This window comes from Hydra vulgaris, chromosome 02 (genome assembly GCF_038396675.1).
Source record: "Hydra vulgaris chromosome 02, alternate assembly HydraT2T_AEP".
NCBI lineage: Eukaryota > Metazoa > Cnidaria > Hydrozoa > Anthoathecata > Hydridae > Hydra > Hydra vulgaris.
In genome coordinates, this window is record NC_088921.1 from 71,758,634 (window position 1) to 71,781,876 (window position 23,243).

At 26.6% G+C, this 23,243-nt stretch overlaps 1 protein-coding gene across 1 annotated transcript; it reads right to left on the reverse strand.

Moving 5' to 3' along the window:
* Positions 1–21,755: 21,755 nt before the first annotated feature.
* Positions 21,756–23,042, reverse strand: LOC136076291 (uncharacterized). The gene has a single exon (XM_065789764.1). It carries the CDS (start codon positions 23,040–23,042, stop codon positions 21,756–21,758), a length of 1,287 nt encoding a protein of 428 aa, XP_065645836.1.
* Between the last annotated feature and the right edge of the window lie 201 nt (positions 23,043–23,243).

Below are 23,243 nucleotides of genomic sequence, written 5' to 3' on the forward strand. Positions count from 1 at the left end.
TTTATTACATTTTGTCTTTTTTTTATTCCTTATTTTTTATTGCTTTTTTATTCCTATTTTCATACAACTTTATACTAACATTCTTTTTTTTTTTAGATATAAAAATGAATAATAATAATAATGACAACTGGGAGTTGGAACTCGGCGCACCACCGTTTGAATTCAAACAACCTCACTTAAAATTAAAAAGACCTCTCCGAGGTCTTAATTTGGAAAAATGTATAAAACTAGAATTAAAAGACTTAAAAAAAGAAAAAGAGCGGATATGCAAGGGTGCACAAGAAGAGTGGACATGCGACGCTCCCCCATTCGAATTAAATTATAAATATTTATACGAATAAACTTATTTGTTTTTTTTTTTAATTGTAACCTATTTTTAATTGTAACAGTTTTTTTTATATGAATAAATTTTTACACCTGATCCTCTATTATATCTGCGCACGCGCATTACGGATCAAATTAAAATTTTTTACACCTGATCCTCTATTATATCTGCGCACGCGCATAATGGATGAAATTAAAATTTTTTACACCTGATTCTCTATTAAATCTGCGCACGCGCATTACGGATCAAATTAAAACTTTTTACACCTGATCCCCCTTTTTTTTTGCTAAGGCCCCCTTTTTTTTGCTCAGGCCCCATTTTTTTGCTTTTTTGTAGACCCCCCCCCTTCTCAAACAAGTGGAGGCTGAACTCTTCCCGTAACACGGAAATCCAACATACTATACCATCAAGGGTGAGTTAAGTTTAACAATTTTTAATAAATCTAAGACATCTCATTAGCGGTACGTCAGATTTACAGAATTCTTTTATTATTAGGAAGATATCTTAACCTGGGACCAATGCTATAAACAATGAAACGAATTTGTCGAAAAAAATTTTCTTAGTTTTTCTAATTTATTCGTTTTAAATTTAAAACTTAGTTATTTTAACGTAAAAAAATGCGTAAACTTGCAATTTTCTTGCTGTTTCAGTAATAATTTGGTCATTGCTACGTAATAAATTATGTACGTTAACGAAAGTTAACGTACATAATTTATTACGTAGCTAACAAAAAAACAAGATAATCGGATCTTGGGAAAAAAAAAAAATTAAAATGTTAGCCCCCTTGCATGAAACGTGTGAAAATCATTATTAGACAACAGGCGGACATCCGCGGATTATAAATCAAACTTATATTATTAAAATACATATTGAACAAAATACTTTAAGACTCGCATTATTGAACCACCACGGACCGCAAAAGTATTTAACTATATAAGTGAAATTTTAATTAAAAAAAGTACTTTAAATATATCATTATTTGAAATCAATTTATTTGACATCCTACGTCTGAAATAGTGTTGCAATAACTCATTTGAAAGGAAATGTATGAATTAATTTAACGAAGCAATAAAAAGGAGGTTTAAAATCATTAACTATTTTATGCTTCTTTGTAACACAAAAAATAATCTTTAATTTTTTTGAAAAAAAAAAAAAAAATCTTGATTTAAATCAAGGTGGTTTAGTAATGGACTTTTAACACGCGTATGCGTCATATTTTGTTCAAACGTTTATATAAAGAAACGATCGCGGTTAAAAAGGGATATCTTACTAAAGTTGTATACACTTCAAACTTTAATTATTTGCGGATAATGCTAAATTATCTCTAAGAATTTATGTCAAAACATAATTTTAGGTATATAAGGTTTAACCAAAGCTATCATTTAATAATTTTAGGAGGAAAAAAGATGTGGAACTAAAGTGAAACTTTGCTGTTTTTCTGGGAAAGTTTAACCTGTGCTTACATTAACGTCAATATTTTGGAGTTTTTAGTCATTACCTTTAGTTTTTTTTTAAATATAGTAGTGTGTTTAAATTTAAAATTAAAATTATAACCGGGTTACTTTTTTTTATTATAATTTAATCCTTTTAAAAATTTATAAGTTTTTTTTTTATTTGAAGGTTTAAAAATACTGACAGAAGTAATATTTACGCTATAACACTGCCATTTATATTCTGAAAACCCATTTGAAATATCTGAAAATTAATTTTAAGTATCTGCAATTTTTTTCTACTTAGGCAGAGTTTTTTGTTGATATTTTTTTACAGTTGGGTGATTATTTATGAAGTGCTCATCCATTATACTTTTGAGTTTACGTGTTTCTTTTATGTGCTAGTAGGTACTCTTCATGCTGTTGAATTCAGCATGAATACTCTCTGCACCCAGTTCTCCATAAGTACCACGTCTTACTACCCGTTTCCTAATGAAAGATGCATGATATTCAAGCATATGAAGCTTAGGTGTAATTGAATCACTTGGTCAATTATCACGGAAGTATCTCATAAAATCTTCAATTTGATTTTCTGTGAATGTATAATGATAATAATGTAATTAATAATAATAATAATAATAATACATGTCATACCAAGATTGTGAACGTTTTCTTTGTTAAACTACTTGCAGGAGTTATTAAGCTTGTGGCGAATTCCAAACTTTTCAAATAGGACTTTAAAGTTCTGACAAAGTTCAATAGTTTCTTTGTGTCAAGTCCAATTACAAGCTTTGGTATTGTGTTGCATAGTTTCGAGGATATTTTTCATCTAATATTGTTTTTTAAATGAAATTAAAGTTTTTTAAATAAAAATAAAAGTTTTATATGTTAAATTACACTTTCAATTTACACTTTTTTCATATATATATATTAGATATACATATACATATAAACAAATATATACTGACCTTACCTGTTTAAATATACTTTTTTTTTTGATTTGGAATAAACGATTATATTACTTTATATTTAAGAACTATATGGTTAGTTTACCTTTGACATTTTGTTAAAATGGTTACCAAAAAAACTTTTTCCATGGTATGCTTTTCTTTCCTAACAAATTAAATACCTCGTTGAGTTTATTTACTAGTGGACCAAATGACATCTTTACATGGTCAGTTTCTTTCGTTATTTTCAGTTCTGAGATCAATGAATATAAATATAGAAGTTGATTCTCATATAAATACAAAATACAGATATAAATACAAAATACCAAAACATAAAATATTAGAAATAACATATCTATTAAAATCCAAACAAAAGGTATTATTTATGACTTATATTTTTAGTTTTCCTTTTTTTTCCTCTTTAAAGTGAATTATGCGTGGTTCAAATACTAACTTCATACATTCTTCATTTTCAGAGTGAGATATTATGTGAGTTTCAAGTGCTTCTGTTATGATATGTCTTTTATCTTCAAGTTGTAATTACTTATCAGAAGTTGTTTTATTTGACGTTGCTTGTCAGAAAAATTTGTTAAAATCTTCACACTCAAATCTTTGGTTGTTTACTTCCAAATGTGTGCAACATTTTTTATTTAATAACATAAAGTACAACAGCATTAATATCCTTTGTGATAACGCTTTTTGAATTCAATGCAAATATATCTGAAAGACTTATTTGTGATGATGATGTTGACAAGGTTGAAGAAGTTGGTATTGGAATCTGACAAATATTTTGATGATTCAAAGATAAAAATATTAATATGCTTTTTACTAATATGACAAATGAATTTAAAAAAGTATCTGTTTGGTTTAAACAAAATAGATTGTCTCTAAATATAGAAAAAGCTAAACGACACTTTTTTATCCACCTTCAAAAAAGCAGAAACTGCCTCCTATCATGCCAGTCCTTTTAATTGATAATATAATAATAAAAAGAGAAAAAGTTACTAAGTTTCTTGGAGTATATATTGATGAGAATCTATCTTGGAGAGATCATATTGATAACACCTCAAATAAAATCGCTAAATGCATTGTAATTCTCTATAAAGCAAGAAGTATATTATGTAAACACCAGTTAACACAATTATATTATTCATTTATACATTCTCATATAAACTACGCGAATATTATATGGGGAAGCACTCATACAACAAAACTAAAATCTCTTTACCTTCATCAGAAACACGCAGCTCGCGGAATAAATTTTAAAAATCGGTTTTTTCATACGAAACAACTTTTTAAAGAAATGAATATTTTAAATGTACATCAACAAAATGTCTTTTATATTTTATGTTTCATGTTTAAGTAAAGAAAATTTGTTGCCAAACGTATTACAAAATCTTTATTGTATGAAACCTAAAAACAAATATAATCTTCGAATTAATAACAATCTTATTTCCCCTTTTTGCCATTAAAGCAAAGACCAGTTTTTTGTTTCTTATCGAGGTCCTTATCTCTGGAACAAAATAGTCTTACCAAATTTTGATTTTTCTACACAACCGACTATTACTTCATTCAAACGAAAACTTAAAAAAATTATATTTTCAATTGAAAATATTTTGATTTATTTTTAATTATTATTATTTTTTTTTTTTTTGTTTGTTTGTTTGTTTGTTCGTTGTTGTTCTATTTTGTATATTTTATTTATTTTTCAATCTTGGCTTTTCGAAATTTTATCTTGGTTTTTACATGTTTTGCATAAAGTTGTATTGTTAATTCACTTAAGACACTGTATCTTTATCAAAAATTAACCATATATTGTAAAGGGCTTCATGACAAGATCCACATGATCTTCTAAAAGTCCTGTCGTTACTAATGTAAAAATTGTAAAATATAATTATTTATTGTAGAATTTTTAAACGGCAAAACATTTATAAAAAAAAAATCATGTTTTCTAACAGTTGTGACACTTTAAGTAATCTACAACAACATTGCTTACATTTTTCCGGAATATTATTTATCATTTCAATAACATTGTTAGAGGTGGTTAATCCATCAATTGAAATTGAAAATGAGCATTTAGGGCAAATGGTTTTAGATAATAGTTTATTATTGATAAGTGGTGATATACATGGTGCACAAAACGAATACACAGAGGCGTGGTGGCCCCAGAGGTTATGCGGGATTCCCGCATGGGCTTTTCACTTTTTTATCTAAATATAGGCCTTTTGGCAAACTTTAATTTTTTCTACATTTCAAAGAAATTCCACAATTATTTACAATATTTATATTTGCACAAATTAAATTTTATTAGTCACTTGATTTTAAGTCTTCAACTTTGAGCGCAATTATATTAGTATTTTGCATAATAATAATATTGCTCTGAAAGCAAAGTAGATATTTTAAGACGTATTATGATATTTTTTTCATAAAAAAAATTATGAACCCATAAACTGTTTTTAACGATCGCAATGTTGACAAAGTAAATTTTAAAAAATCCGTCGACTTATGTTATTATTGTTGGACTTAAATTAACTGAATTTAAAATTTAACCCCAAATGTTTAATGATTTAATACGCAATACAATTACTATATAGTAATTGTATTGCGTTTTAATTCATTTAAGAAAAATGTTTTGGTGTTAAATTTTAAATTAAGTTATTTATAAATAAGTATCGAACTCATGTTTTGCATTTTTGGAGCGTTTCGAAACAGATATAAACTTGTTTTATAATAAATAAAGTTTTTTATTTTTATACAGTTTATATTATTGTATGTAAATAAACAAATTACTCCGTTTTATCCTGTCCTCAGACAGATTAAAAAAGTATGATGGCTGTGCAAAAAGTACATTTAAAGAAGATATGTTTAATGCAAACTTTGAATTATGAACTATACAAATACACAAATTAAACCTTTTAGAAATAGCGTAAAAACGCAATTTAATATTACACCTTAACAATTTACTTATTTACGACACATTTTTATTACTATTAATTATAGGTAAGTTTAGAATAAATTATAAAGATTCCATAGCTTTAAATTTTTTTATTTTCATTATTTTAATTTTATTTTATTTTTGAAATGAAAAAACAATAAAATAGCATTTTTGGAAAAAAATATGAAATACTTTCAATTAAGTAACTGCTAAATGAAACTACGTTATAAAAACTTTTTTGTTTAAATTATGTCAATAACAAAAATTTATAGAGCGGCATTTTTGCTGTTGTGAGTTTATGCGAAAATGTTAAAAAAAGTTAAAACACCAATTTAAACGAACGCATAAACTATCTATAAAAAGAATTTCAAATTTTTAAAGATTTTCAATAATTATTTTTTAAAAAAGAATTATATATAATTTAAAAAAATTTATATTATTATAAAATAAAACATATATCATTATATAGTAATAGAAAAATTAAAATATTTAATTTTTAATTTTGTGTTAGGCCATGTTCTTCAAACAATAGAATACTAATCGCATCTGCTTGCGGTAAATTGGGCATAAGAAAATCAGAACAAAAACGTCGCTGCATCGTAATGTTCTGAAGTTTTTTATTTTGAAGTATTACAAACAACATTAATAATTACAAATCACAAATACAATAGTTAATAATTACAATATTAATAATTATAAGTATTACTAATTACGAATGTACTACAAATAATATTAATAATTACAAGTGTTATCTTAACTTGCTAGTTTGTATTGATGATATATTAAAATAAGGTCAGTTTTATATATATATATATATATATATATATATATATATATATATATATATATATATATATATATATATGTATATATATATATACACACACATATATATATATACACATATACATATTTTTTTTGTATGGGCCTTTATATCAAGCATATATGGTAAAATACCGCATATATAGGCCTTTTAATAAAAATCCCGCATGGGCTTTTAAGAGCCACTACGCGCCTGCGAATGCAGGCAGTTTTTTAAAATAACTAGTTTATACGTAATACCATTACAAATATAACAGACACAAAGATGTACATGTGGGTTAAAGTTTAGGTTGATGTCTTGTAGTTTCAGATTTAAATTTGGTAGAGATAGAAGTTTAGCTTGTTTGTTATTTATTGCTTGTTGAGTCCAAATTTTTTCATAAGCATTACTTAAGGGGCTTCCCTTTACAGTTTTATTTGGTTTTTTTCCTTTATTTACTTTGAAGCAAACACATTCACATTTCTTGCAATTGCTAATCCAGGTTCTTAATTTAAGATTAGTAAAAAAATGCAATTCTCTTCTAATTACATGGTTTGTTAAAAGAACGCTACAATTTCCAAGATTTTCTCATAATTTTTTTAATTTTGTTATATGAAACTCAGTCATTCTTATATTTATTTATAGACAAATAATACACTGTTTTTAAACTTAAAAAAGTAACCCAAATCTAATATTTTTTTAAATATAAACATAAACTCTTCTAGTTTTAAAATATGTTAGGTTTTAAAGCCTAAAAATTTAAATAAGCGCCTCATTATCCAGTTTTAGTAGTACGCATAGCCATAAAACCAAGTCTGAGTTTCCCGCCTATTTAGAGATACTAAAATTTAGAGATTTAAATGTTGTGAAAAAAAACATTTTCCATGGCCATATTTAAATTAATTTAAATAATGGGATATCAATTATACATTTTTATAGCAAAGCTATAAGCTACTTTTTCAGAATATGGTTAAAAAAAAAATACAAAATAAAATCGAAATAACGCGATATCTTTTTAAATAAAAGCTGCGCATGCGCAATATAAAATGCCGCGATTGTTCAATATTAAACCACCGTGAAATCAACAGCTTAAAATGCACACCCATAGTTAATATAAAAATAAATATAGATATAAAACCTTCATCTGTAACATAAAAAATGGTGTGACTAAATGTCATGTTAAATTTTTTTTTTTACTTTTGTAAAAAAAAAATTATTTTTCAAAAACAGTGGTTTTGAAAAAACAGCTGTTACTGTTTTTCAATTTCAAAAAAAACAGATGTTAACAGCTGTTTTTACTGTTTTTTAAAATTTTATAAGAAATTAAAATAATGACACAAGTTAAAGAGCAAAAAACGTCAATGTCCTTATATTTGTCAATGTCGTTTACAAAAATAAATTTAGAAGCTTTACTTGAAGAAGACTAAATAAATAAAGATAGAAGACTTGAAGAAGACTAAATAAATATTAAAAAACGCAATTTTTGAATTTTATTAAAGGATGAAAAATTTTAACTATTTATTCAGCTATTTGAATACAAACTACAATTTTTCTTCATTTTTTATAATAAAATTTTAAAAAGACAAGGGCTTTAAGTGACTCGTCGGACAAACGCGATCTAGTTTTTGTGCAAAAATTTGTGCAAACTGAAAAAACACGCTCAACGTCAGTTGATGTTGGTTTAATACTTAAAAGTGCATTGAATAATTTTTGAAAGTTTTCTGTACGTTGTCCAGTGTTCTTATAAAAAGTGAATTCCGATTTTAACCATCTGAAATCAGATCCAGTTGTTGTTGTTGTATGTTCTTTACGAAGAAGCAAGTTTAATTCGTCGTTTAGTGATAGACTAACATTTTCAGATTCGGATTGTATCGACTCATCTATTTCAGTTTCTTCATCAAATTCAAACAATCGAGAAGCAAGACGACCGGCAAATAACAATGTTGCTTTTGTTGGAGTGTTTGAAGGATCTTTTAAACTCTTTAAAAGATTCATAATATCCTTGTTCAATCTTTCCTCAGTACGGATTTTCAAGTTATTGTAGAATTCTTCACTGACTTTGCTGTTGATCATTGACAATTTTTTAAACATAAACTCCAAAATTATTTCAGCACTTGCTAATGTTGCACCTTCCTTACTTAAACGTTGAACTGCAAGTTTTATCGGTTCCATAGCATCATAAAGATTACGAAGAGCAATAAACTCAATTGAACCCAAAATGTGTTTCACATTGAACTCAAATAAAGTCTCTCGAATTGCCATTTCAGTCTTAATAATCGAGTCCAACATGGTTGGAATTGAATTCCAGCGAGTTTTTACATCAAGATGTAGTTCAATTTCACGTCCTGTTAAAGCTTTCACTTTACTCAAAAAAATGTTGTTGCGAACTGTTGAATTTTTTATGAATTTGACAAGTTTTCGAGAATTTTTAAGCAAATTGTGATAACTTATTTCAGATTGTTCAATGTCGTCATCATTTAGCAAATCAAGGCAATCATCAAAGCAATCACTTTCATCAGATTCATCGCTATCAAAATAGTGTTCCTCAATTTCATTCTCTTTCTTATATAAAGTATCGCAGACACCCAAATTTAGAGCATGGTTTAGGCAAAACTGGCCATTTAAATCCACAAGTCTAATGAATTTTTTATTGACTGCTGCTCCATCCTGAGTTGAGCCAACAATATCTTTGTTTATGTCAATTCCAAATTCAGTTAAATGTTGTTTTATAGCGACGACCATGTCTTGAGCAGAACAAGATCCATCAATGCGAACAAGACCAGTTTTAAAATTTTAAAGACACATTAGTACATCAAGTTTTAATAAGAAACCAGTTTTTATTAACGATGAAGGCAAGGTTTTTAAATGCATATCAAAACGTTGTAATTTATGTTCAATGTACTTTCAGTTTGTTAACCATTTTACCACATCATCTGGTAAAGTATAGTACATTAAAACTTCAATATCATGTAATTCAAAAAATATTATTTATTTTCTATCATGTATTGGATGCGATGGAAAAACAACATACATTGGTAAAACTAATAACCTAAGGTTAAGAACTAATCTACACATCTACACATGCAGAACAGGTATTGGTTCAGATAAATTTGATCAGCATGTTTTCAATTGCCATAAAAATAAACCTTTTTTTAAATTATTTCCGATGTTAAAACTCTCAAATGAGAATTTACTTCTTATTTATGAAGCTCACCTACATAAACAAGGACATGATACAATGAACATATAAACAGGAAGTAATTATTTTCACATTTCTTTTAAAATTTTCCTTACCAACTAGTATCAAGTTATGCTATAATTTTGTTAATTATAGTTCTCTATATAAACCTTAATTATTTCCTTTTTTAAAAACTTTTTTTTGGAAGTTCAATATAAAGAGTTTTATTAGTTTTGTATATCTCATACACAGCTGAAGATTTTATATGAAAGGCCTTCTGTGTTAGAGAAAAATTTTTTTAAATATTTGTCAAAATTTAAATAATAAATATATTTTACTCATCTTAGTTTGAATAGAATTTCTTTTGTTACCTGGAACATTAACTCATATTTGTTAAAAAAAATTTGCTATATATTTCTATATATATATATATATATATATATATATATATATATATATATATATATATATATATATATATATATATATATATATATATATATATATATATATATATATATATATATATATATATATATATATATATATATATATATATATATATATATATATATATATATATATATATATATATATATAACGCTATTTGATTGCAAAGCAGACAGTATTAAAAAGTTGACCTAAAGTAGACACTTGTAATCTTGGTCCTAAAAACAAAATAGTAATGAAGTTCCTAGTAAAAACATATTATTTTTGCCTTAGAAAACAAATTTTGTAATTAAACTCACTAAAGATGCAAAAAAACTAAATTAAAAATTTAATGTCTGCTTTACGTAATATGAATAACTTTCATACTAAAGGTCTGCTTAAAGTAAAATTTTACGCTATCTTAACGTTAAACATACTTTTATTCAGTGTAACATTTTCTTTTATTTTTGATCTCATTAACGATATCTCGCTTGTGATTTCAATGCAATTGTAATATTGTTCCATCAAGTCACGAAGTTTTATCAATATATATTTTTTTTCTAAAAAAGATCTTACAATCGAGGTCATTTACAAATAGTTAAAAACTAATCTTAAGTAAATACCATGAAGTAGCATTAATAACACAAATAACAATGATAATAATAATGATGATAAATTATAAGAATAATAAGAAAATTATATGATGATAAATCAATATCAACTTTAAAACAACAATTGAATATAATGCACAGACAGGAAAGTTACAATGTACTGACAAAACGTAACAGCCTACAATGTTACTTAAACAATTACTGCATAAAAAAAGTAACAATGTTTTAATAAACATAAGAATCTTGATATCAATAATCATATAAATAAAAGTAGTATAAATATTTCATTAAAAAATAACAATAAATAAACAAACAAAAAATTTTGAATAATACTCACAAATAAAAACGTGTCACCCACTTACACACAAACATTGAGTCACAAAAAATATAGAGTTTTCTCAATAAATGACAATAATAAAATAAAAAAGTAAATCATATCAAGCAAACACATATAGTCTTTCAAAAATAATAAAATTTAAAAAATATTCTTTTTCTTTTCTTCATAAACGGAGCAATTTTTATATATTTTTAAAATTCTTTTTAATTACTTTACATGTTTTTTTTACTTTTAACTTTGTTTTTTTGTCTCTTCCTTATCTAATTTTTTTCTAATCCAATGTTTTAATTTTTTTGTAAATTTATAGCTACATACAAATAAGTAGTTAAAAATAAGTCACTAATTTTTCCTTTACAGTTCGTGCAAGGATTTTTTTTAAAGTTTTATAACTATTATGTAAAGTCTAATAATTAATAAGAATTTATTTCCATATTGTAATAATATTCTAATTTACAAAATCCATTTAAAACAGAGATTCTTTTAAATAGTTTGATATTTAATAACATAAAACACAGCTACTAACAAATTAAAAATAATCACCGTCCTAGGTAATTTTTAATTTAATCATGTAATATTTCAATATAATTAGCTCAGACCGTCATCAGACTGCATAAAATAAAAGTTTTAAGTAGTGTTTATGCAAAAGGGTAATTATTCTTAATTAGACTTATACTTATCTATAAATTTTAAGTTTCATAGTACTTTCACTCAGGGTTCGAAAATTATTAAGTTTAAACCCCCTCAACTTGAGAGGGTTACAAATTTTATATAGTCATAGTTTTAGAACGCTGTGAAACAATACTATGAAACTTTATATTTATCGATAAATGTATGTCTAATTAAGAATAGTACAAATAAAATTTATCAACTTATTGCCCCTCGGGGGAGGGGGGATAAAGTCAAAGGGCTTTTTCGTTCCCAGCCTCCAGTCAAAGCAATTTTTTGTACAGCCTCATTATTTGACATAAGTATAAACATACAAATGTTTAGAGTTTGCTCCATGACTGGAAGTTAGCTACCTCAACCACCAAAAAATTCTGGATCTGTCGCTGTCACACTCTGCCCTCAAACTTCTCTGTGATACCTAAATGATTCGCAAAATAAATGCGGTTGATATTATTCTCTTTGTTGATACTTTATTACTTTACAATTGCAACAGTCTGCATCTAACAACTAAAACATTTGGTATCGAATCCGTATATTAGATTAATACCAGAAATCAACGTTTTTAGCACAATTAATTGTGCTAAATAAATACAACAAACAGTACTTTAAAAACGCAAAATAATAGTAAAATGTTTTACTAATAATTTGCGTTTTTAAAGTACTGTTTGTTGTATTTCAGAGTTTTCATCAGAAAACGTTAGTTTATTATAACTACTGTTACTTAATGTTAATAATATTTTATCAAATAGTCTTAGGTTATTTATATAATGGGTTCTACATATGTTCTGAAAAATTTGTCTGTCTTTGTTTAGTAAATTATTTAGGTTCAGTCGTTTCTTGATCATTAGTTTACTAATAATGCTTTGAGACAATATTAACGATAAGTGGTAATTTTTTTAATCTGAACTAGATTTTATTTATTTTATTAATTGTAGAGGAAGCATTGCGATAGCAGAGCTAATCAAGGCGAGTTCCGTTTGCACTAAAGTTCTACTCACTCACTGAGTTGGTAGAGCTGGGATTCAAGCCTACAAACCTGCAACGGGTGTTTTGGTAAGTATTGAATAATGGCAAGGAATTGTTCAACTGAGCGATCCCGATTTATCTCTACTATTTCGACTCACCCGTACATTACATTTAACCGAAATCTACTGAAATTAAGCTTTCATTTCTGAAACCCATTTAAAGCTCTTTAATTTTATCTACGTGGGTGAACGGACTTGATTTCAACAACTCTATAAAATATAAAAACACTTGGGATGTAATAAAAAAAGTCATGTCTATAGGGGCCGTAGGCACCTTTTACATTTGTCTAAAATATAATATTTAACTATGTTTACTGTTAGTCTCAAATATATGCACGGAGGTTTTTTCAGTTATTCTATAACTTAGAATACTTTAAATAACTATAAAGTATTTAAAGTTATCATTTTACTTAGAAGTACATTTTGTACATGCACGTGCAGTACCGAGAATTTTTACTATTGGAGTCGGAAGGTTTCCACTCATCCGCTTTTTCTACAAGAACGGAAAAGGCAAAAAAAAAATAATCACGTGAGCATGCGCAGTTTTCCTTGAGACAAGTTAAAACTTTTATTACGCATGCTCACGTGATTTTTTTTTTCCGTAGAAAAACGGATGAGTGGAGACTCGGCTGGAGTCGCAATTTTGTTTAGCGACTCCGACTCCGCTTAAAATGTTGCGGCGTTGACACTACAACTCCGGAGCCTTACAAGCTTACGGCTTCTTGTTATTTTCTAAAATTATTTACTTAATGTGCTACTTAAACTCTTATAATTTTTATAGTTCTAGAAATATTTTTTGTTCTGTAAAAAGAGTTTAAATTTCAATAAAATGTTTTAATTTATAGCACTTGACAAATAATTAAAAACTTTCCTCAATTTTAGAATAAACGTGGGAAATGATGAACTTGGCTAAATTTTAGTAACTTGTTTATACTTTTTATTTTTTTTAATTTTTTTTTTGTTATTGGAACTTTTCATGCTATACTTTTCTATACAATATTTTTATCCGAAGATATTGTTGGCGTAGCATAAGAAGAACTACAAATAGTCATTAAAACTATTCCAAAGTAGTGTCCGTTAGTAGTATATAATGCGGGTTCTGGCACATTTTGATTTCGACCATTTTACTATCCACATTTTTTTTCATATTATTTCAGGTTCATTTCAAATTGTAATTTACATATTTTTGATAAAATTCAATTTTTTTCTTATCAATCCTGATCGTTTTTTATGGGTCAATTCAAACTATAGTTATCAAAAATCAAATTTTTTATAAAATTTTTTGTATTTTGTAAAAAATTATTCTATATTATAATTTTCTCAATTTTTTATTATCAACCCAAGAGTTAAACGAATCAGGATAACCATACCATTTTACAAATGATTTTATCAACTTACGCATAAATGTAATCTAGTCTAAGCGTAAATGTAATCTAGTCTAAGCGTAAAAGAAAGCATGTCCTATTAAAATAAAACTTCCAGATTGACCAACTTCTTCATCACCAGAGGTTAATGTAACTACTAATTTCTTTCCAGTAGGAACACTAGGCATGGAATCAGTAAAATTTTTGTAAAATGAGATAGTAGTTGTAGAACCAATTACACTACTTGATTGATACAATAGTCCAGATGATTCATTTGAAAATGAATTAATATTAACACTGTTCCACGAAGAGAGATAAAAGTCTTCTAAACCAGATGATGCGAATATGCATACACTATTATTATCAAAGCCAGGATATCCTACTGTTCCTTTTTTATCTCCATCATAATGTGTCAATGTATTCATAACATAGTTCGTACTTGCTGGAGAATTGTATGCCACATACATGCGTACTCTAGATTCCCACCAATTTCCATCTATTCCAATTACATGCATTCTAATGTACTTAAGATAAACACCTTGTTTAGCATTGTCTGTAGTGTCTAATAAGATATATTCTTTATCATAAATTGTGGGATTAAATCTAAATTCTGTTGAGTATAATTTAATAAGTGACAATGATTTAGGTATTGATGTAGTCATTGTTATATGAGGTTGTGTCCAATATGAAACGTTTTGTTTAGTATTACAGTATAGTTGAATGACTAGACTTTCAGTAAATGGCATATCAAGTGTAATGTATCCTCCTAAATCATTAGCTGTATATACATTACAGCCTTGAAAAGAGTTTGCATAAAATGGTCCACCAAGTGGTGCAATTAACATATCACAAGCTAAAGGAATATTATTATCTCCAATACTCTGTGTAGAAGTATAATAATCTCCTATGCAAAGTGCATGATCTGCAAATATTCTAAGAAATACATTACCTGGAACATTGTTATTAGAATCTAATCCGTCTAATGCTAACCATAGTTTTCTGAGAATACCAGGACCGGTAGCTTGTATAAAAACTGTTAATGCATCAGGATATGTAGATGGTGGAATAGTATAGCATTTTTTTCCAGACACGTTAAACTTGAATTTGGTACTATTCCTAATTCATTAAGACTAAGTGAATTATTATAAACATAATTCTTTGTAGCAGCATCTTGTGAGTTAGTAGGATCTGCTAAATTTATTAATTTATTAGAATTCATATTAATATTACTAGTTGCATTATTTTGTCCATCTCTACGAATGAACAAGTTATTAGCTTCAGATATTATTAAACCATTTAAATATACATCTGAAGTAGTAGTACCGAATATATCGACAGGCATTTTATATATATAAAGAAAAAAATTGCCATAGATTATTAATAATATTCTGAAAATCATATCCTTCATCTAGTTTTTTCAAAACATATAAACACATGTGTCCACAGAATGAGGTATTTCCAAATTGAACTCTTTCACTGTTATAATAAACAGGACTTTTTAAATAATTAATAATTTCAACAGGAGGTGGTAGTCCATAAGAGTCAAAACTTAGTTTTTTATCACTGTCTTTGTACCAGCAAATCCAGTGAAATCCTTGCGTACTAGAATCTCCTGTATTTAATATTCCACATTCTTTTCTTTTCATATTTTTAGATCATTCGGATCCATGCGGAGCCGGTAATTGGTCTCTTACAAATACACCTCTAAAATTTTTTATTTTTAGTTTTTTTGCTGCTTCTATCAATTGAAAATTTGTTAGTGGTTCATTTGGTAGAATTATTCCTTCAACATTTATAAATTTGTTCATTTTATATATGAAAAATTATTGGATAACATATTTATTCCAAATTTTTATAACTTCGCGTTCAATTTCATTTTCTGGTTCCTTAAGGAATACATTTAAAGAATATTCTCTTCCATATAAACTAATAAGTAAATCTAAATAGTCAGGTGAAATGAAAAATTCTTTTAGCTCAGGTAAATGTAAATTTATATGACTCTTGATTTGTTTTAATATTTTGTAAGAAAAATCTAATTTATTAACATTATTTTTTAAACAATAACTTTGTTCAAATTTTATATTACCATAATTTATTCGTAATTCTAAAATTTGTGTTGTCTTATTATAACTATAATAGAGACACGAATCATTATTTATTTCTTCATATTCAGATATATCACCATGTACATTATAGTATTTATTTTTATCATAATATTCATTATAGTATTTCTTGTTATCCATTTTTATATATAGAAAAAAAATGTTTATTTTAATTCATTTTTTAAAATTTTTTTTTCTTTATATAAAAAGTATTTTAAAATAATTTGTTGCCTTTTGCCTAACTGTTATGGATACGATTTTTGGCTTATTAATGAGATTATAGTGTCCATATGCTAATGTGTGAATTCCATCTTCTAATATGACTCTTTTATCTCTTTTATCATCTTCTGAACTTAATGCTACTTTATTAATCTCTTCTGTAAAAACTTCATGTGCATGTGATCTTATAATATTTATTTTCCTATTGTGTTTTTTTCTATTAAGTAAACAATCTTTATAATCGTCGTGTGTTATGTAGTTCTTAACAACATTCTTTTTTACTCCTTTACATTTTTTGTTTTCTTTTCCGTTAATCTTGTATGAATACAACTTGGATCTTATTCCTACAAATTCTTCAATTTGTTTTCCTGCTGATTCATCTTTGAACATTCCAAGTACTTTCTTATTTAATCCAACTTTAAATCCATTATTAATTGCTGGGTGATTTGGATCAAATTCACTAGTTTCAAATTTACTTTCAATATCGTTTTTAATATCTTCATAAAAATCCTCTGTTTTTATTTCGTATGCTAATGAATCTGTATCTGTGAATAATAGTTTTGCCTTATTAGAATATTTTTTGTTTATGTAATCGTAATGAAATTCATACATTAGAGTTTCGCTCAAATCTAATATACACATACCTAAGTAAATCGGTTTGTTATACTTTAATTTAGTTCTTTTCATGTGAATCGCTATTAAATTTTCATCAAATATTGTTCTACTTTCGTAGTTTGGTCTTGATGCTAATTTAACAGCTTCGTCTCTGTTTGTAACTAATCTTACATCAACTCTGTTTTCAATGTTTTCCATTGTTTTTCCAAAGACTGAATTGTTCATGAGTTTAAAGAAATCTTTTTCAAATTCATTTGTTGCTTTAGCCCTTAGATTAGTATTAAGTTCAATATATTCGTTTAACCATGCACTTTCTTCAAATTTTATTCCTCTATGAATTTTTGTTATCTTTAGTCCTAATCTTTCATATAATTTAAGATTTGTATAATGTATCACATAAATTTTCTTATTATTCAAGTTTGGAATTAATTTTTCAACTTTACCAACTTTTACTCTTTCAGGAGCAAGTGGATAGTCATTATGCTCATCATGAAGATGATCTGGATAATCTAAATCAACTTCAAGTATACATGGAACTGATTACCAATTTTCCAATTCATCTTCATCCATCCATTTAAATCCATGTGTAGGAAGTGGTTTACTCATAGCCCATCCATATAGATTATTAGCATCTAGATATTGGATAATTTTGATGGTTTAGTTTCATCATAATTATCCATATACTTATTGTTAGATTTTCCTAATCTATTTGATATTGTACCGAATCCACCTCTTATTCCTTTTTGTATCATTAGTATCATATCATAATCACTCAATAGTTCTAACTCTACTTTTGTTTTTCTCAATGCAGCATCCCAAGCTAATCCTGGTGATGTATAATACCAAGCTGGATCTAACTTATAATTTTTCGTGCAAACATCTCTAAAATTTTCAAAGACATCAACTAGTAAAAGTACATCTGAAACATTATATAAGTTGTGATAATCTCTAAAAGATTTACAGTTAAATTCCTCCCATACAGTTTGTGCATGTAAAAAAGCATCATCATTAATTCCTTCATCATTCAATTTAGAAAAGAACGATTCTTTTGGAGGTAGTTGTGATTCATTAAATTTATCAATAGAATCAACCCAATCATAAGGATATATACCTTTTTTGAGTAATAAATCTAATTGTGTACCTGTATACAATTTTCCGATATTTTTACATTGTTCTTTTGATAAATTTTTTGATAGAGCATTTAAACTAGATGGCATAAATCTATAACTGTCTATGAAACTAATCTCTCGCTTAATATCAACAGTTTTACTCTCTTTATTAATAAACTCTCCAACTTTAATCTCTCTAGAAAAGCTGATATATTTTTCTTCATTGTTAGGTATACAGCTTAATTTACCTCCTGATAATTTCTTTATGAACAAGTGACTATCATAACCAGATAAATTATGAAATAATACTGGGAAGAACTCTGGAATTCTATATTTCACATTACAATCTCTATGAGCAGCACCTCTGTATTTTCCAGTTAAATGACAATGATCTCGCACTCTGTCTTTTCCTAAATCTTTTTCACAAATATGACACTTTATTGCTGCTTCAAATTCTTTCTTATTTTTACTTGTAAATATCATAGGTTTTTTAAAATTTACTTTATTACAAATTTCTAAGATAGCTTCTTGTAACTTGTCAACAAATATATGCGCAATATCTTCATCTTCACTATATGCAGTATATGAAACTGGACAGCTTTTGTAAATACTTTCATCGAAACATTTAATATAGTGACAGAATGAACTTGGTATATGTTTTTGATACTTCTTCTTATTGGATTCATTTGGATTTGGAGTACAAGTATTGATAGGTTTAATAAAACTTTCAAAGTCTGCATATATTACAAAGGGTACTCTCATTGATTTAAAATAATGTTTAAAATACATTGTTGAACCTGGTTTTGGAAGTTCAATACGAACTGAATCATGTGTATTACAATACAATTTATGTTTAGATAATGATTCTTCAGAAATAAATCCTAATAAACAATTTCTACAATAGTGAATTGCACCATTTCTTTTTGATATTTGTGATGAAAGTAATCTACTTAAATTATTTATTAAGCAGTAATGGTTGTTTTCACCATCAGATATTAACAATAAATCTATTAAATGTTGTCTATCATTCTTTGAAATACGTTAAGGATAAACTGATGAATTCTCGTATCCATATACATTCGCACTTATATCTTGATTATTTTTCTCAAATTGTGTAATTTGTTTTAATGAAACTGGAAATTCTATTTTATCCCAACTTATTTTTTCAGTTTGAGTTATAAGATCTTTATCTATTCTTTGAGGATTATTATCTGTTGGATTTAATGCTCTTGCAATACACCACTTAAAGCATTGATTATCTTCGTTTTGTATATTAATGATTACTTTTTTAGCTGCTAATTTTTTATCAAGTGGAATTTAAGATTTTGCTTAAAGTGGATTATACTCTATAATATTTATATCCATTTTTTTAATAGAAACAAATATCCAGTTTGATCCTAACTGTTGAAACATTGAAAAAATTTCTAAAATTTTAGACTTTGATGTTTCATAAATTTAATCTAAATTTGTAGATTCTTATATAACAGTACTATTCGTTGCAAATCTAGGAGTTGTAGTTATAGCATCTCCTGTAAAAATACTAGTTTTTTCCATTTTACAAGTGACAACTATATTAACTTTTGATCCTCTATTTTCATTTAGTACTTTAATTGCACTATTTTTAGCAACATTCATAAAAGATTCAAGATCATATCCTTTTATACCTTTAGCTGAATATTGTTTTGCCACATTCTTAACAGCTGATTGTATTAATTTAAATTCCACTTTGCTTGGGTTTAAAGGATTTTTGTATATTGTAGAGTAAACTAGAGATTTTATTGATTCTATTTTTCTTTTAATCTCAGATACTGTATCTTCTACTTTTTTCTTAATCGGATCTGGTACATATGGTTTAATCCATTCTACAACATCATTATAACTGTTGACAACATACGGTGATACATTTTTTATAGATGTAGTCAGCTTTGAAAATAATCCAGGTTGTAAAATAGGAGCTGATGATGGGATTGATTCATCTATTAAAGGTCTTTCATATTCATAAGTAGATTCTTCTTTCCAAGCAGGTTCTTCATCAAATCGAATTAGATCTGAAGGAACTGGTCTAACTGGAACTGGTTCATGTGATAATGCTTCTAATAATTCACTTTTTCGCAATGTATAATAATATTTAATTCCTCGCTCTTTAGCGATTTGTTTTAATTCTTTCACCGTTTTATTTTCCATTTTATATAGCAAGATAATTTTTTTTAATTTTCATTTTCTTTATATCAATTTTTTCAAAATATTTTTTCTTGTCAATATTTCATATGAAAAGTTTCATATGAAATATTATTTTGTAAAGTTTCATATGAAATATTATGCACATATTTTTTTTAAATCTTTATATTATTTAATATTTTACAACTCATCATCTGATTCACTTCCTAAATCTGAATTGTTCATTATACTCGTAAAATTAGAAATCTTTTTAACAATAAGTACTTCTTGAAGTTTAACTTGTATTGACTCTATCATTGAACCAATAAAAATACCTTCAATCTTTAAGCATCCAATAGCTTCACATCTTTGATTGATATAATCATAAGGTGAAGCTATAACAAGTGACTTTACAGTATCCTTCGGATTTACTTTGCATTGATCTGAAGAGTCTACTTCACTTTTAGTTTTTCTACGACGGAGAACTGTAGTTATTTCTAACTCTTTATTACTTGTAAATAACTTTGCATATATTATTGGAGGTTTATCTGCATTATATCTTAAAATTTTTAAATTAGCAAGATTAACTTTAGATTTTTTTATCTTACTTTTATATACTTCAATTTGATCTCTACAAAATTTTTCAATAGATTCAATCATTGCAATAAACTTTTCTTGCTCATCTGATTTTTCTTTATCACATACAAATGACATTGAATAGCCATTAAACTTATCATTTTTAAAATCTCTATTTTCACATACACCATAGGAAAAAGAAGGTAATGTTTTAATGAGAACAGGACCAGCACGTGTTGGATATTTATATGCGAGTTGTAATTTTTGATATGGAACTGGCTTATCAGCTTTGAATACATCTTTTACAAATAAATTGTTAATATCAAATGAATCAATTGTTATAAATGCCATTATTTTTTATATATAAAGATTTTTTTTTTAATTTTTTTTTTCTAATTTTTTTTTAATTTTTCAGAATTTGATATTTCAATCTTATAACCATTATCAATTTTACCATCACGTATTTCAAGATATCTATATCCATGACCAGTTTCACGCATTGCGCTATATAAAGATTTATATACTGTTTCTTCACCTGTGTCCATGTTTGTTAATTTAATAGTGACTGGTTTTTTCTTAATTGTTCTTAATCTTTCATATTTTGGATCAATTTCTTTTTTCTCTTCTTTTACTTTATTTAATCTAGGTCTTCCAACAGATCTTTTCTCATCTTTTACTGGATGTATTCTAGGTCTTCCAATGGGTCTTTTCTCATCAGTTAATTCTGTTGCTTTTGACATGATTGCATCCTTATCAATCAATCCATTATCTATAGCAAGCATTAATAATGTTACATAATTTTTAGATGTTTGTGAAATGTTATTTTCTTTTAATAAATTTTGCAAAGCTTTTCTTGTTTAATACATTTTTATTATATAAAGAAAAAAAATTATTTATATCATTTTTTAAAATTAAATTATCAAAAAATTTATTTAACATCAAATTTATTACCATCTGATACAAGTTTCATCATCTTATCAGATATTACTATAGCATATGCTTGAGTATTTGCTGGCACAGTTGTATTAAAAAATGCTTTAACTTGTAGTTGTACTGTAGCTGATTTTAATTTTTCTGATTGTTTGCTAACATCAAAAACAAATATTGGGTATAAATCTTTATAGTTAGAAGGAGTTATATTGCTGTTTGCAATCATTTCATTCATTCCATAAAATCTTTCTTTAAACATTGATGCATCTCTATAAATTCTTGAAAATTGCTGATTTGGAAATGAGCAATAATAATCAAGAGCAGGATATTGGATAGTGCTATTATTATAAACAACATAAATATTTTTCAAGTCACAATGATCGAATAATGCTGAATTAACAGTTTGATCTCCAGCATTTCTATTTGTTTGAAATCCGACAATAACATATCTTGGAATTTCAGCACAACTTAATTGCCAACCAAATGAATTAGCTTGTTGAACAGTTGTAGTATCACACTGTCGCATTCTAAAACTTAATGGAGCTTCCACTTTTCTTTTAATTTCATTATCAATTTTTTTCTCTTCTTCAAATGATGGTTTCACACTTGGAATAAACAATGCTATTTTAGTAAGATTAACTTTTCCTGCAGCTGCAGCAGAGAGCCTAAAAATTGCAGAACTATCACTTTGTCTTGTAAGAATTATTGTATGTTTAAGTCCATAAATAACTTTATCATAGTCATCACAGAATCCAAAAATGTGTCTTAAAGGTACGCAAAATGAAAATGTACCATTTGTAGTTGGACTTTTAATTATGTATTGTTGTCTTGTTGCAAACCCTGTGTTATCAGTAGCTACTGCTGTTGATGCTGTATCTTTACACCACAATTGATTTAATCCTTGCGCTAATTGAAAGTCATTTGAATAATTAAGCAATCCTAGCATTGTAGTTGCTTGACCTGGATAATAAATAGATTCTATATCTTGGTTTCCTAATTGGTATGTAATTTTAGAAAATAATTGCATAATACCATTATTTGTAAGAGCTACTTGATCTGCATCAGCAAAAGCTGACCCATCAGATAGTTTAACAAGTTGCCCTTCAAATAAGAGATACGCTTTAGTTGGAAGTGAAAACAAATTTTGTTCTCGAACGACAATTCTTATATCTCCAAAATTTATATTTGTTCCAACAATAGGTTCATATTCACTATCTTCACATCTTTCAATTCCATTATCTATTACTGGAATTTCTGTAAAATTAAATACTTCAGAAGTCGTCATTTTATTTTTTTATATACAATATAAAAACTTTTTTTTTTTTATATTTACAATTTTTAAAAAACGATATATAAAAATTTTAAAGATAAATTTACAAAAGACAAATTTACGCAAGTCGAAGTCCTCGTCCCATTTTAACCAGATCTTCTATTCTTCCAGCATTTTTATTTGAAACTTTGCATGAGCGACCTTTGCACGGTACTT